We start from the raw sequence: 17,082 nt of genomic DNA, 5'->3' as shown, positions 1-17,082 counted from the left end.
CAACTCCCATATGTGCCTTGACCAGGCAAAGCCCAGGGTTTTGAACCAGCGACCTCAGCACTTCCAGGTCAACACTTTATCCCACTGTGCCACCACAGGTCAGGCTTGAAGGTATGATTTTAAGTTTCCATGAGTAGATGTTTAGATCATTCTAGGTTTCTTTCTTTCTTTTTTTTTTTAAGTGAGAGGAGGGGAGATAGTGAGACTGGTCTACTCAGCAACCCCATCTGGGGCAGATGCTCAAATCAACCAACTTATTTTTTAGGACCTGAGGCTGACTGCATTTGAACCAATTGAGCTATCCTCAGTGCCCAGGGCCAACATTTGAACCAATTGAGTTATTGGCTGAGGGAGAGGAAGAAAGAGAGTAGAGGGAGAGGGAGGGGGAGAAAAGCAGATGGTCGCTTCTCTTGTGTGCCCTGATTGGGAATTGAACCCAGGACATCCACACGCCAGACTGATGCTCTATCAACTGAGCCAACTGGCCACCACAGGCCAGGGCCCATTGTACTATTCTAGGTTTCTAAATCAGGAGAAGCTGGCAATCGGTTCATACTTTTGGCCGATAGATAGATAGATAGATAGATAGATAGATAGATAGATAGATATACTGCTCACAAAAATTAGGGGATCAGGGAACATGAAGATACTTCACTACTTTCAGCCTTTTGTACAGTGCATTTTCACCAATGAAATAAAAGTTGGTTTTGTATCTCATTTGCATAATCGAACAACTTTCTTTGACTTGTCGTTTGCTTTTCTAATGTTCTTATTTAATAAATAAAATCAAATGCTTCCTTTTTATTGCTTCATATTAATTTTGAAATATTTCCTAATTTTTGTGATATATATACAGAGAGAGAGAGAGAGAGAGAGAAAGAGAAGCGGGGAGAGAGTATATTTAAATTGGGAAATTACAGCTAAACATCAAAGCTAGCACCTTTAGGACTGCATTTCCCTATGGCGAGAGCTGGTGTCCAGAGCACTGTTCACCAGCTGACCATGATCCCCAGTCCACTCACCCCTTTAAGTCACTTGTTTTCCCAGAGGTCCTTGAGTGTGACATGGTGCTCTACATCTTTTAATTATAAGGTTTCAAACCCTGGCTGGGTAGCTCAGTTGATTAGAGCATCATCTTGACATGCCAAGGTCATCGATCCTGCAGTTCGGTCCCCAGTGAGGGCACATACAAGAATAAACTAATGACGGCATGAATAAGTGAAACAACAAATCAATGTTTCTCTCTCTCTCTTTCTTTCTCTCTCTCTCTCTCTGTCTCCCTTCCTCTCTCTCTAAAAGACCAATAAATAAAAGTTTTAAAAAATAATTATAAAGTTCCAAAAAATCTTAGTACTGAAGATCCCATGATTGTCAAATGCTGAGTTACTAAAATTCTGAAATTCTGAGGGAACTGATTCTGACTTTAGGGTTCCAAGATATCATGATTATAACTATATATTTTATGTGTATAACACTCCATATTTCTGAGATATTAACATCCCAAGAGCCAAAGATTCTAAGGGTCTGATATTTTCAAGATTTATGATTATTAAGTTACACATCTCTGAAAGGTCATTTTACTCAGAAAGTTTTAAGGCTGATGATTAAACTTTTCTGAGGTTCTAAAGCCCCATGAATACACAATCCTAAGGTTCAAGGGTTTACAATTCCGAAGGTCTAAGGTTCTAAGATTCTATAACTCTATGTGGTCTTTGCTTATTTTGTTCTAAAACATCCAAGTAGATGAATAAGCATCCCAGCTGTCCCTGAGGGATTCAGTGCTAAAGCAAGAAAGTTTGATCTTGCCTGACCTGTGGTGGCGCAGTGGATAAAGCATCGACCTGGATAAAGGTCGCCGGTTCGAAACCCTGGGCTTGCCTGGTCAAGGCACATATGAGAGTTGATGCTTCCTGCTCCTCCCTCCTTCTCTCTCTCCTCTCTCTCTCTTCCCCTCTCTCTCTCCTTTCTAAAATGAATTAAAAAAAATTTAAAAAAAAAGAAAGTTTGATCTTTCTGTCACAAAGTTCTCAGGATCCACATTTCTAATCAGAAATTCTAAAGGAACAGGATTTTAAGGCCCCAAAGATCTATGTGTATTCAAGTTTAGATTTCTAGTTTCTGAGATCCTAGGAGCCAATGATTAAAATTTCTAAGGTTTATGATTATAAAATTCTATTTACAACAGTCTCCATGTTGTAGAATTGGGCACCTGACACCTGTATAATTATTTTAATTGACGTCAGCCCAATAAATTCACTTTAAAATAAAAGTCTCAATTTCTAAAAATCTCAGATTCAAAGAATCTAAATCTGACATTCTAAGACCCGAAAATCTGGCATTTCAGCATTTCAGGATTCTAAGGAAGCGTGCTTACAAAATTCCACATTTCTGAGACTGTATGCATCTCTAAGGCTGCACTGCTCCATACTGTAGCCACAAGCCACATGTGGCTATTTAAGTTTAAATTAATAAAAACTAAATAAAATTACTAATTCAATCCCTCAGGTAGCCGTGGCCACATTTTCAATTAGCAATAATCGCGCCTCTGATAAACCTCATTGGCTACGATACTGCCACTGCTCAAAGCTGCGTGGCCACATTTTAAGTGCTCATAACCACAAGCACTAGTGCTTAGTATATCAGACATCATTGGTAGAGAACATTTTTTCATCATTATGGAAAGTTCTACTGGACAGTGTTGGCCTAAAAATTCAAGTTCTAAGTGTCTATAACTGTTTTCCCACCCTCCAGGCCATCAAGGTTCTCAGACATTGAGGTACACAGATGACACCCCAGCAGACCTCTGCTGTTCTCTCCTTCTCTCCAGCCCCAGCCCTTTCCCAGGTACCTGCCAAGGCCTTGATCCGAGAGCACTCGAACAGCGAGGCGGCTGCGGTGGAGGCCGCCGGCTGCTCTCTCTCCCAGCCCCGATCCGGGCTCTCCCAGCGGACTGCAGGGTTGTTGTTGTTGTTAGAGGCCGGCAGGCCCTCCATGTTGTCCACTTCCCCTGGTACCTGTGCCATCAGGGAAGGTAAGCCCTAGGGATGGGCAAAGGCAGGTTAGGGCAGGAAGCAGGCCCTGAGCTCAGAGATCCCACTTCTAACAGTGACTGGCTACGAGTCCTGTCCCCTCTCTTGTGCTCAGTTTCCCTATCTTTAAAGTGAACATAATAATGACCATAATGTTCACACCAACCATGACATAAGACTGTGGTAAAGGCCCTTGCCTAGCTGGTACAGGGTAGGGACTTGGCAAACTGTGAGTTATTGTTGATAGACTGATAACATTGTTATCAATAGAAATGTATAATGCAATAATAACAATAATTAACATTTATTGAGCACTTGCACTGTACTCAGTACTTAATGTGCATTATCTTATTTAATTCCCACAAATTTCCTAAAAATAGGCTATTATTAAACCTATTATACAGAGGAAGAAACTGAGGCACAGAGGGGTGAACTCATTTTCCCAAGGTCACACACCTAGTAAGTAGACAGGATCCAAAAGGTCGGCACTGTGATCGAAAGATTTCATTAATGGCTCTAATTCTTTCTTATAGCCACACCCTTTGTCATATAACTCTTCAATGTTCTCCTACTGTGGCAATGGGAGGGGTAGAAGAGTGGGTAAGGGGACATGCCCCACCTCCTTTTTCTGGGTTTCACCACAGGGCTTTGATGAACAAAATTATGGGGAAGTGCTGATGCGTTCTGAGCCTAGGACTCTAGAGACCTTGCATGGTTTTTGCTTGGACTTGATTGTGGCCATGAGAAAAACACTGCAAGGCTAGTCCATGGCCAAAGGCCTGGGTATTTCAGCCAAGATCAACTAGGGCAGCCAACAGTCAACAACCCTCTCTCCACCCTAACGTGAATAAGCCAGATGAGCCTAACCTAAGTCACTGACCTCAGACTCCATGGCTATATAAATACTTAAGTGTTTTAACACACTAAATTTGGAGGATGGTTTCTTTTATTTTTTTAAGACTTTATTTATTCATTTTAGAGAAGAGAGAGAGAGAGAGAGAAAGAAAAGGAGGGAGGAGCAGGAAGCATCAACTCCCATATGTGCCTTGACCAGGCAAGCCCAGGGTTTCGAACCAGGGACCTCAGCATTCCAGGTCAATGCTTTATCCACTGTGCCACCACAGGTCAGGCTGGGGGTGGTTTCTTATGCAGCATTATTGTGGTAATAGCTAACTGACATATTGTCTGCCTCCAGAGATATGTTCTAGAACACTGCCAGATTGTATATTTGAAATTTAAGGGGGTGGGAGATAAGATACATCTCTACTCTCCAGGTCCCCAGGCTAAGAAGGGAGGGAACTGGGAGGAAATCTATGTCTTCCTTCTCAGAAGATTCAGACAGTTGCCAACCTACCAGATTCTAGGAAGGCAGGGTCTAGGTCTTGGTCAGTGTAGTGGAGATTGTCTCTCTTTATGGACTCTCCAAAATCCATTTTTATTCTTCCCCTCTTCCATGGAAAGCTGTAAGTGGGCACATGGCTACTTACCACCTGTGTGACTTTGGCCAAATAACTTCCCCTCTTTTTTGCCTCAATTTGTTCATCTGTAAAATGGTAATGATAATAGTACCCACTTCCTAGGGGTGTTTAAAGATGAAATGAGTTAATAATGCAGGGAACATGATAGCTAGTATCTGCGAGACCTCAAAACTTGGTGCTTGCTAGTATTCTCAGCCTCTGGCCACATACCTTAGTAAATCAAAGGGCTTGTACTGGAGTCAGACAGAAATGAGTTCAAGTCCTGCTTTATTCTTGCTGTATCTTTAACCCAATATCTTTAGCTTGCCCTCTCTTTGCCTCAGTTTCTCTCCCTGTTAAATAGTGAACATAATTGTTTCCTCAATGGAGGGCACTTGGGGATGGGGAGGCACTTAGCATTTCATGAGCTCTCAGACCGCGGGGAACAGCTCTGGCCATTACATGATTGAATGGAGAAGGAAGAAAGAAGAAGGCGGTGGATGGAGGGTGAAGGGTAGAAACTGGTGTCCTGTGGCCTCAGCAAATGCTGGTGGAGTGCAAGGCTGACGGTGGGAGCAGATGCTTTAATTTTTCAGAGGCCGCGCCTCTCTCTCTCTCTCTCTGCAGTCTAGTCACCATTACCAAGGAGGGGGGCCAAGGAAGAAAAAGGCCTGGGTGGAAGACCCATGCAGCATGGCGTGGAGGCTGGACTGGGTTGGGAGGTGGGGGCTCATTCTGCCTTCGACCGTTCGCCTCCCCACAGCCCGGGAGACCCTGGGGGTTCAAGCCAACGCTCCTCCGCGTGGGGGAGGGATGCTCGGGCAGGTGGGGAGATGCTGCAGGGAGGGGCTATCATCCCCCATGTCGCTCACCTGGGCCCGCGGCAGCCGGTGCCGCTGTCCCCGCTGCTTGCGGCGCCTGACCGCCCTCCCTGTCGGCGTCCGCGGCCCGGCCCGGAGCTGCCTGGCTCTACTGGGCCTCGCCGGCCCCGCTGCTCAATCAGATCCGCATGCGCCGCCGCCCCCGCGCCTCCCCCGCTCGCGCGGCCGCGGCGCTCGCGCGCCGGGGGGACCCCCCTCCCGCCCGCGTCCCCCGCCGCCCCGGACACCTGCAGCGTGGTTCTACACGCGGTCACACACGCGGCCGCGGCGTGTGATACATGCACTCGCGGGGTCCAGAGGTAGCATCACACACAGTCACATACTCCCACACTGTCATACATACAGGGTCACACAGTATCACAAACATTATTCATGTTCACAGACTGGCAATGTCACCCCCTAACATTGGGTCACACAAACTCAAACATGCAAACTCACACACAATCACATGCCCACACTAGGTCCACACAGGCACAGTGCCCGATAGCATCACACACTGTGACACTGAAGTAGTGTCACCACCACCCATGCGGTGTGTCACATAAACACACATATCACACACTATCCCACACTCTTGTGGGTGTCACAGAGTACCATATACTCACACATCACACACACAGTTTCACAATCTCACAGTATCACATACTTTTTTCCATACTCAAACTTGTCACATCAGTCATACTCATGTGGGGGTCACACATCCTGCACCATCACACACTCATACATTGCATCACAGGAAGTCACAAACAGCATCACAACAGTAACAACCACAGCCACACACTCAAATGGGGTCACAGTGTCACATATCCTCATATGACACACGCAGTGTCACTCTGTCATAATCTAACAGTCACACACTCTTATAACATCTCACGTGTCCCACGCTCACACCATTTCCCCTAGAGTCGTCAATGCATACAGCATCACAGACTGACACCCCAGAGTGTCACCCCAAGGTCACACAAGAACAGCATCAATTCTTGCTACATGTAGTGTCACACACAATGTCTCACCGTAATGCACGGTATTACACACAGAGGATGGCAAACGGTATCACCACAATCATGCTTTTCTTTGGGGTTATTCACAGTCACACAGTCACACGGACACATAGACACGCAGTTACACAGCGTCACACCTGCACAACCACACTGTCCTCCCACCCTTTCTTCCCTTGTGGAGGCTCTGGGGCTTAGTGTAAGTTCGGAGCTACCTTCAGACACTGGGAGAGGGGGCGTGAGATAGGAGAGGCCGGGGGGCGTGGCCCGTTTTCGCTCCGCCCCACGCTGGGGTCGAGAACGGAGGCCAGGCACTGTAGCCACCTTTTCCTGTTCCTCAGATACGGCCACACCTCCCAGCCTAAGTGGCGGGTGGAGGAGGCGGTGCTGGAAGGCAGGAGGTGGTGAACTGACTCCTGCCCCGCCCACCCTATTTTCTCTAGCTGGAGGGGCGGCCTATTTGGCCCCGCCCCTGGCCTTGAGATGGGAGCCCAGGGGCGGGCTGAGGTGTGGTCTTCTGAGCGGTCCAACCCCGTCCCTCCCGCTATAGAAGAATGCAGAGCGCGGCACACCAGCCAGTTCGTTCTCGCGCGTCCTGACACTCCACGGCCTCTCACTCCTAATATCTCGCAGCATGGCCGTCAAGAAGATTGCCATCTTTGGTGCCACCGGCAGGACCGGGCTTACTACGCTGGCTCAGGCGGTGAAAACAGGCATGAGCTGGGGCGGGCAGGGAGATGTCTTGGGGTGCACAAGCAGAGCACTAGAAGGGGCATTGTGGGGTCGGGCTGAGACCGATAGCAGCCTTCAGTGCCTTCGGTCTCAGCCGAAGGACTGAGGGCAAAGCAGGTGGCCATGGGGGCAGAAGTAGGGGACGCAATAAGAGCCAATTATGTAGTAGTTCAAGGAATAGGAACTGGCCCTGGGAAGCTGGGGAGACTCCAATGAGGGGTTTTAATCCAAGCGCTTATGACACGTGCTGTTATTGTGGTGTTGGTGGCCCTGGTGGCGGCCCTGGTGGTGGTGGTAGCACATTCAGAGGGGGCTTACTAAGTCAGGCAACACTTGCCTCCCAGCACCACCCTATCTTCACACGTGTTAAATTCTCACAGCACTCAATTTGGGTGGAATCTAGTGTCACCTCACTTCACAGATGAGAAAACTGAGGCCAGGAGAATGACTTGCCCAATGTCTCATAGCTGGAAGGTGTGCTGGGAGTTGAACCCAGCCTGTGCTCTTAACCGCCAAAAGCCCACCGGATCTTGGCTTGGACACTAAGGCTAGACATTGAAAAGTCTTGAGGGAGGTAAAAAAAGAGTCCTGACCGGATAGGTTGGTTAGAACAGTGTCTCGAAGTACAGAGGTTGCCGGTTCAATCCCCAATCAGGGCACATACAGGAACAGTAGTAATGTTTCTGTTTGTCTCTCTCCCTTAAAAAAAAAAAAAAAAAAAAAAAAAAAAAGTCTTTGGGACAGGATCCTGTGACCATTAAATGGAGAGAGGATCACAGAGACATGGGTGAAGACTTGGGGACCCTGGAAAGTGAATGAGGCTGAAAATACATAGTTGCCCCAGTAAAGGGTACAAGAAAGGGCATAGTTGGACAGCCTTCTGTTCCTGCTGTCCAGAATTCATCAACACCCAGCCAGTCCTGGGACTTCCAGATATAGGACCCCACCCTTACTGGTCTTGGTAACTCTGAAGATATTGACTATCTGAGTGCCCCAAAAGGGAGGAGGCCACCAGGATTCCACTCTCTGTTGTCACCTAGCCCAGCCCTCCCTTGAAGAGACTGCCTGAAAGTTCTCCACTAGGCCCACTGCTCTCCCCCTCCCCAGTTAGACCTAGTTTGGATCTTGAGAGGGGAGAAACAAATTTGCTGATAAACATTTGTGGGGGAGAAGGTAAGAAGGAGAAGTTAAGAAGTGCTGAGTCACCCTGAGTATCCGGGTTCCCATGTTACTTACTAATTTTCCTTAATCTGAATTCTACAGAGTTCTGCTCATCCACCTGCAGGTCATAATTCAGAATGCACCCTGGGGAACTGGGTTGAGTTCCAACAGGAGTGGACTCTGGTGCTATCCTGCCCACATTCAAACCCCAGCTCTGCCACTTAAACCACTTGTGTGGCCAAATGTCTTCTTGTCTGTGTACCTAGATATCTGTTAAGTGGGGATGAAACTAGTAGTATTTGCCCTGGGGCTCTTGTGATGATTAAATGAGATAATATATGGAAAATGCCTACAACCATGTCCAGCATATACTGTAGTAGATACTCAGTAAACACTCCTTGTTTCAAATCGCCGACCTCAGCATTCCAGGTTGATGCTTTATCCACTGTGCCACCACAGGTCAGGTGGTTTGTCCAAGTTGTAGCATATATCAGTATATAATTTCTTTTTATTGAATGCATTGTATGTATCTACTACATTTTATCTATCCACTCATTTTATGGACATTTGGATTATTTCCATTTTTTGGCTATTATGAATAATGCTTCTTATGGAAATTTGTATACAAGGTTTTGTGTGTGTGTGTATGTTGTCATTTTCCTTGAGTATATACCTAACTAAAAGTGAAATGCCTGGGTTATGTAGTAACTCTATGTTTAACCATTTGAGGGACTGCCAGACTGTTTTCCAAAGTGGTTGTGCCATTTTATATTCCCATCAGCATTGTATGAGGGTTCCAATTTCCCCACATGCACACCAACATTTATTATCTGTCTTTTAGATTATAGCCATTCTTGTGGGTATGAAGTAGTATCTCATTGGTTTGCATTTCCCTGATGACTAATGTTATTGAGTATCTTTTCATATGTTTATTGGCCATTTGAATATCTACTTTGGAGAAATATCAGATCTTTCCCCAGTTTGTAATTGGGTTGTCTTTTCTTGATCAAATTGTAGATGGTCTTTATACATATATTCTAAGTACAAGTCTCCTATCAGATATATGATTTGCAAACTTTTCTCCCCACATTGTGGGTTGTCTTTTTACTTTCTGGATGGTGTTCTTAGAAGCACATTAGTATTTAATTATGAGGATGTATCTATGTTTTTTGTTGTTGTTGTTGTTAGTGGTTGTGCTTTTGGTGTCATATCTAGGAGTCTAAATGAAAGTCACAAAGATTTATGCCTAGATTTTCTTCTAAGTGTTTTATAGTTTTAACTCTTACATTTAGGTCCATTTTAAGTTAATTTTCACATATGGTATGAGGTAAGGATCCAACTTAATTCTTTTACATGTGGTTATCCAGTTGTCCCAGCACCATTTGTTGAAAGACTATTCTTTTCCCACTGAATGGTCTTGACACTTTTATCAAAAATCAACGGTCTACATTAAGCTTTTAGTTATAGTATTAAAACCTACAACAACTCTATAAGGGTGAGACTATTATTTGTGTCACTTTATAAATGAAGTTTCTAAGGCCCAAAGAGTTTACATGAATTGCCCAATTTAATTCAGTTTGCTAGTGGTAGGGAATTCAAATCCAAGGTTACTTTGAGCATTAAATGAGTTAACCCTTTAGTAGCCAGAGGGTGGAGAAGTCTGTGTCCAGGGCGTCCAGGGAGGCCCTTGGAAGCATCAGTGCAGGTTATGAACCAGCATGAAGAAATGGCCCAATTTTAACAACCAGCTGAACATCAACTGTGGGTATGCCATCAAAAATGTTTGGAGGCCCTGGCCGGTTGGCTCAGTGGTAGAGCATCGGCCTGGCATGCAGGAGTCCTGGGTTCGATTCCTGGCCACGGCACACAGGAGAAGCACCCATCTGCTTCTTCACCCCTCCCCCTCTCCTTCCTCTCTGTCTCTCTCTTCTCCTCCCGCAGCCAAGGCTCCATTGGAGCAAAGTTGGCCCGGCCGCTGAGGATGGCTCCGTGGCCTCTGCTTCAGGGGCTAGAATGGCTCTGGTTGCAACAGAGCGACACCCTAGATGGGCAGAGCATCGCGCCCTGGTAGGCATGCCGGGTGGATCCCGGTAGGGCGCATGCGGGAGTCTGTCTGACTGCCTCCCCGTTTCCAACTTCAGAAAAATACAAAAAAAAATAATAATAATAAATAAATAAATGTTTGGAGACCAATGCCTCAGAACAGGGGACCAGAGGGATGTATTCACAGCACCCTCCAGGACCCAACCCCTGGAGCTGAAGAGTGCCAGCCAAACAGCCTACTTACCTGCCCCTCTGCCCTTCTTTGCCTACAGGTTATGAGGTGACAGTGCTGGTGCGGGATCCTTCCAGGTTGCCCTCGGAGGGGCCCCAGCCGGCCCACGTGGTCGTGGGTGATGTTCGGCAGGCAGCCGATGTGGACAAGACCGTGGCAGGGCAGGACGCTGTCATCGTGCTGTTGGGCACCGGCAATGACCTCAGTACTGGGCCCCCTCTCTGCCCACGGCCCCCACCTGCACCTCGGCCCCCAGCACCACCCCCTCCCCCAGCCCCGCCCTTGCCACCCCCGCCACCGCCACCGCCCGCCAGTGACAGCCACTCTCTGTCCCCTCTAAGGTCCTACCACAGTGATGTCCGAGGGTGCCCAGAATATCGTGGCGGCCATGAAAGCCCATGGCGTGGAAAAGGTCGTGGCCTGCACCTCGGGTGGGTGGTGGGGTCATAGGGGTGGGGCTGAATGGGGGGTTAGTAACTGGATTGGCAGCCCAATATCTTTGCAAGGTGGCATTGGAGCCACCCAATTTACTTTGCATTTATTGAACATCAGTTGAACTCCTGAACCTTGCAGGGCGATGCCAGGGACATGGTGGTGACCAAAACAGCACTGGGTCTTACACTCAAGGATCTCATTGGTGACAGGGACGTGGCAAACAGAGCCATCATCAAACAGTGGCAGGCCACAGTTGTCAGGGTTGTGATGGGATTGGGGCTCAGCAGAACAGTCAGGGCTAGGATGGGGGCCCAGGCAGAGGGGTCAGGACCAAGATGGGGGGCCCAAACAGAGGGGTCAGGGCCAGGATGGGGGGAAGCCTAGAGGAGGCACCTAACCCAGCCTAAGATGAGGTCAGAAAGAGCCTTCTAGGGGAAGAAACAGCTGTGGATACACAGATCAAGTCTCTGCACTCACAGAGCTCCCATTTATGCAGATGATTTGTTTAAGAGTTGCCCCAATGCCTGACCAGGTGGTGGCGCAATGGATAGAGCATTAAACTGGGATGCGGAGGACCCAGGTTCGAGACCCCGAGGTCGCCAGCTTGAGCGCGGGCTCATCTGGTTTGAGCAAAGCTCACCAGCTTGGACCCAAGGTCACTGGCTCAAGCAAGGGGTTACTCAGTCTGCTGAAGGCCCGCAGTCAAGGCACATGTGAAAAAGCAATCAATGAACAACTGAGGTGTCACAATGAAAAATTAATGATTGATGATTCTCATCTCTCTTCATTTCTATCTGTCTGTCCCTAACTATCCCTCTCCTTGACTCTCTCTGTCTCTGAAAAAAAAACAACAATTTTTTTAAATCAAATAATCCAAAAAGATGGCCACAGGGTACATACCAGGAGCAGTTAAAGCCAACAGCACAAAAAAAAAAAAAAAAGAAAAGAAAAAGCCAACAGCATTTATTAAACACTGACTATGTGCTAGGCACCATCTGAGTATCTTAGGGATGAATGCCACTTCATCCTCACTAAACTCTTGTGAGTACTTATAATCATGGTGGCACATAGTAGGTGCTCAGTAAATAGTAGCTGTTGTCTACCCTGTATAGCTAAGGGAATGGGTGGAGGCAGTGGTGGCCTATCGGCTTACCTGAGTTTACTCAGCTGGGCCTGCAGAGCTGGCGTGTGAAACCTGACTGTCTGTCTCCACTGTCCACACTCCTCACCTGTTCCCTCACATCAGTTGCCTCCCAGAAAGGGAAATGCAATGAGGGTAGGCTGCATGGTAAGATAACAGGATGCTGGGCAGAGGGATCAAAAGGTGTGAAGGCTATGATGCCAGGGTGTGGCTTCAGCAGAGCTAGTGAAGGGGAGAGTGTTGGGTAGTGAAGTCAGAGGGCTGATGGGCCAGATCAGGTGGGGCCTTGTGAGTCCTGAGGAGAACTTTGCTTTTACCCTGAGTGAAATGGAGCCAGGGATGAGCTCCAACCCTTCTGGGAGTTCACAGGCCCCATCTGGCTGCATTGAGGGAACAGATTGTGGGGACAGAGGCAAGGAGACCAGGGAGGAGGTTGCCATGGTCCAGGCAGGAAGTAACAGCAGACAGAAGCAGGTGGGGTAGAAAGTGGTCAGCTCTTATGTGGGCTGTGAGAAAAGACAGTTGAGCCTGGAGCAACTGGAAGGCAGCGGTGAGCCCTTGCAGGGTTTTGTCCTGATGTAAGACTGGCAAACTGAGGGCCTGGCCTGGCAGTCCTCGTGCCTTGGCCAGAGGCAGATTAAGGTCGGTTGAGCCTGACCAGGTGGTGGCGCAGTGGATAGAGCATCAGACTGGAACGCTGAGGACCCAGGCTTGAACTCCAAGGTCGCCAGCTTGAGCGCAGGCTCATCTGATTTGAGCAAGGCTCACCAGCTTGAGTCCAAGGTCGCTGGCTTGAGCAAGGGGTCACTCAGTCTGCTTGTAGTACCCTGGTCAAGGCACATATGAGAAAGCAATCAGTGAGAAACTAAGATGCCACAATGAAGAATTGATGCTTCTCATCTCTCTCTGTTCCTGTCTGTCTGTCCCTATCTGTCCGTCTCTCTCTGTCTCTGTCACAAAAAAAAAAAAAAAGTCAGTTGAGGCCCTGGGCACAGAAGAAAATATTGGGCCCCTTGTCAGAAAAATATGTAAAGTTGGAGTTTTGCAGGGCCCATCAGAATTCAGGGCCCACGGTGTGCATCTGGTGTGCCCGCCATTAAATTTGCCTCTGGCCTTGGCTGATCCTGCCCTGTATCCCCCCAGCCTTCCTGCTATGGGACCCAGCGAAGGTGCCCCCACGACTACAAGATGTGACTGATGACCACATCCGGATGCACAAAGTGCTGCAGAATTCAGGTCTGAAGTATGTGGCTGTGATGCCTCCCCACATAGGTGAGTGGGGCTGGGACCCAGCGACAAGGTCAAGGTCTCCACTAGCCTGCCCCCTGCTGGCCTCTGGGATCATCTGCCAGGACTTGCCTGGCCTATCTAAAATTGCAAACCTTCCCCCCACACTTTGTTATCTTTCCTGCTTGACTTTATTCTCTTTTCTAACATACTTTTCAGTTATCTCTTTTGAACAAACCACTGTCATTTATTAAGACCATCAGTCTCAGTACCTGGAGCTAACTAGGCTCTGGGGGAGGCTTGTGCCTAAGGTTGCTGAGTAGCTGGGAGTGGAATCATGTAGAAGGCTTCTTCCAGGACATTGGTGGTTAATGCCAGTGTCGCTACAACTCCTGTACTCAGCATCCCCCAGGCCAGATCTCTTGATGCTGCTTCTGCTACATTCTGTTTATTAGAAGCCAGTTCCTAGGACAAGCCCAGATTCAGGGGAAGGGGACTTAGACTTGACCACATGTCATATAATTTCTTTATCTTTATTAGTGTGTGTCTTCCTCACTAGGATGTCAACTCTTTGGAGGCATGGATCTTTTTATGTTTAGATCACAGCTGTGTTCCTAGTTCCTAGAACAGGGCCTACATATAGTAGATGCTCAGTAAATATTTGTCAGATGAACTAATACAAGGGCACCACCTCTCAGATGGTGTTGTGGAGAGAACCAGTAAACATCACCTGTACCCTCCTTCATCCTCCCAGGTCTGAAATCCACACCAAGAGACAGAGTCAGACATAAGGAGAGAGCCATTCATTCAACAGATGTCTCTTGCATTTGAACTGTGGGCCTGCCCACCATTACTAGCATGGTGATAGAGTTTCTGCTCTCATGAGCCTTAAATTTCTAGCAGGGGAGATTAAGATCGATGATGACATTACTAGTGGGCAGTACTACAGTGAATGAAGAAACAAACACAGAATGGAGTAGTAATGGAATGCTTTTTATGAAGCATAGGCTCTCTAAGGAGATGGCTTCATGCAGGGAGGGAGGGAGTCAGGTGGAGGTCTGAGGAAGAGAGGACTGGGATAATGGAACAGCAATGCAAAGACGAGAGGGCCAGACACTTGGACTCCTTCACATTTGCCTGCCCATGGGAAGAATAGTTTTGTTTTGCCTTCTGCTTTCTGGGGTACCTGACAGGAATGGGGGCAACACACCCTAGAGGTTCAAATAAGACTCAGTGTTTAGATTCAATGAAGGGGTTGTATCATGACCCTATTGGTATGAGGATCCTGAGCTTTGAATCAATGGAGAAGCTGCCTAGTGGAGAAGCTGGGTGAAAACTCTAGCACCTGGCCTCTGAGCTTCAGTTTCCTCATCTGTAAACAGGGCTCATCATATTACTTCTTGGTCTGCTAGATTTGGAGCAGGTACCCAGAGACGTCATGCCTAAAAATTATTTAACAAAGAATATTTTAAAGGTGTTTTTTTTTCCTAATGTATGTGTATGAAAACTTAGAAACCTCCAGAAAAGTTGAAGGAATTAAAATTTATGAATACCTAAAATCTTCATTTAGGGTGAGTTTTTTTTTAATGTTTATTTATTGATTTTAGTGAGAGGGGAAGGGGAGGAGAGAAAGAGATAGAGAAGAGACAGGAAAGACATCAATCTGTTCCTGTATGTGCCCTGACCGGGGATTGAACCGGCAACCTCTGCACTTAAGGACAGTGCTCTAACCAACTGAACTACCTGGCCAGGGCTAGGGTCAGTTTCTACCATTTTGCCCTCTTTGTATTTTACCCTATCTTTCTATAGCTAACTGGCTAGCCATCAATTATCTATGTATGTATATAATGTTTCATATATATATATATATATATAAAATATAATGTTTATATATCTATATAAAATAGTATTTTTGACTGAACCTTTCGAAAGTATACTCCTAAAACCTCAATAGACATGTCCCAAGAAGAAAATTATTTGTGTATAAGCCACAGGACCATTATTGAACCAAGGAAACTGACATGAACTCTATCCTATCATTTAGTATTCATGTCATATTCAGATTTCCCCAATTGTCAAAAACATCTTCTAATGTTCTCTTCCCCCCCAAACCAGGATCCAACTGAGGACCACCCATTGTGGTTGGTTGCCATGTCACCTTAAATCGGGAACAGTCCTTCATAGCTCTTTTTTTTTAATGTTTCTTGTAATATTAACCAGGCCTGGTGTCTTTTTAAATCCCCCACATTTTAGATTTCTGGTGTGTTCTCACAGACGCAGATTAAACATTTTTTGGTCAGAATGTCACAAAGATAAGGGTGTATGTTTCTTACTGCACACAATTCCAAGTTGTTCCTGTACTAGTATGCTGCCTTTGATACCTAAATTAAGTTGGTCACTGGCAGATATTATTATAAAATTATTTTATTTATTTATTCATGTTAGAGAGGGGAGGGAGAGACAGAGAGATAGACAGAGGAGAGACAGAAAGAGAGAAGGGGGGGAGGAGCTGGAAGCATCAACTCCCATATGTGCCTTGACCAGGCAAGCCCAGGGTTTCAAACCGGTGACCTCAGCATTTCCAGGTCGACGCTTTATCCACTGCGCCACCACAGGTCAGGCCTATAAAATTATTTTAATGCATCCACTAGATGCCCTGTAACAGCCAGGTAGTGCCTGTCTGTCAAAGAACAACCTAGTTGAACCCCTGGCATCAGTACACACCAACTCCATATTCACAAGGTCAGGAAAATGTGCTCTTCCACTAAAATGCAGACCCATGCCTGGGACATGTCACTCAGTCCTCCCAGAAGGGTTCAGAGATCAGAAAGCATCCAGATGGAGAGGCCCACTGGGGAGTGACTTCCTCTCCAAAATTCAGTGTCCCTATTTGTAAAGTAGAGTTAATAAGTAGTTCCTAGCCCATTCTCTGCTTTATATAGTCTGTTGTACTTTCTTATCAATTGCCTTTACCTAGCGAATGTCTGCATGCTGAGAGTGGGGATTCATGTCTGTTTTGTCTATTTCTGGGTGCCCAGCTCCTGACACATAATAGGACATCAATAAGGATTTGTCAGATAAAAGACATTAAAGGGTATAGCTTAGTGCCCTGCATGTGAAGAGGCTTTCACACATCGTTGCTCTTACACCATACCACTGTAGGCCCCTGGGACCGCCATTGTAGTGATCATATGTTGGGGAATGGAGAAAGAACATCTTTACCCGGCCTCTCTATCTTTTACTTCGCAGGAGACCAGCCACTGACAGGGGCCTACTCAGTGACCCTGGATGGACGAGGGCCCTCAAGAGTCATCTCCAAACATGACCTAGGCCACTTCATGCTGCGCTGCCTCACCACCAATGAGTATGACGGGCATAGCACCTATGTTTCCCACAGTTACGACTAGGGCCGTGTCCTTGTTTGGGAGAACGGCATCCTGGGAAATGTGGAACAAAGAGAGAAATAAATCTTGAGCCATGAGCTTCAAATTAAGGTCTTCTCCCTCCACCGCGCCTTTCCCTTCCCCCTCTCCTTCCCCTCAGGTGCGTTACCTTTGCCCTCTCTCTCTTAACCTCCAAGGACCCTTCTGCTTCTGTAACTTGTTTCCTGGGCCTACACAACCCAGCTGGCTAACTTCTACTACTTCTGTAACTCTAAATAAAATCACTTATAATTTGGAAAAAAAAAAAAAAAGGATTTTACTAGTAGGCCCAACTCTGGCTTTGTGTATCAGTATCTCTGCCCT

At 46.8% G+C, this 17,082-nt stretch overlaps 2 protein-coding genes and 1 non-coding gene across 3 annotated transcripts in view; 1 reads left to right on the top strand and 2 right to left on the bottom strand.

Moving 5' to 3' along the window:
• SPTBN4 (spectrin beta, non-erythrocytic 4) overlaps nucleotides 1-5,467 on the bottom strand; it is a 95,486-nt gene extending 90,019 nt beyond the window's left edge. Inside the window, exons 1-2 of the mRNA XM_066242476.1 lie at nucleotides 5,359-5,467; nucleotides 2,849-3,038 (exon numbers count right to left, since the gene is read on the bottom strand). Coding sequence (XP_066098573.1) covers nucleotides 2,849-3,023 — 175 coding nt within the window. The 5' untranslated portion in view covers nucleotides 3,024-3,038; nucleotides 5,359-5,467. The remainder of the gene's footprint in view (nucleotides 1-2,848; nucleotides 3,039-5,358) is intronic.
• Nucleotides 2,454-2,588, bottom strand: LOC136313727 (U4 spliceosomal RNA). Its single transcript, XR_010727177.1, has one exon. It is a non-coding gene; the product is annotated as a U4 spliceosomal RNA (small nuclear RNA).
• Nucleotides 5,468-6,868: 1,401 nt separating the features above from the next.
• BLVRB (biliverdin reductase B) lies at nucleotides 6,869-16,825 on the top strand. The gene is made up of 5 exons (XM_066242610.1): nucleotides 6,869-7,078; nucleotides 10,574-10,738; nucleotides 10,875-10,964; nucleotides 13,253-13,381; nucleotides 16,586-16,825. Exons 1-5 carry the CDS (start codon nucleotides 7,000-7,002, stop codon nucleotides 16,741-16,743), a joined length of 621 nt encoding a protein of 206 aa, XP_066098707.1. The 5' UTR covers nucleotides 6,869-6,999; the 3' UTR covers nucleotides 16,744-16,825.
• Nucleotides 16,826-17,082: the final 257 nt, after the last annotated feature.

The sequence above is a fragment of the Saccopteryx bilineata genome, chromosome 9, assembly GCF_036850765.1.
Source record: "Saccopteryx bilineata isolate mSacBil1 chromosome 9, mSacBil1_pri_phased_curated, whole genome shotgun sequence".
NCBI classification, from domain to species: Eukaryota; Metazoa; Chordata; class Mammalia; order Chiroptera; family Emballonuridae; genus Saccopteryx; species Saccopteryx bilineata.
Note: the sequence above shows the minus strand (reverse complement) of the source record. Positions and strands in the feature narration are given on the sequence as shown.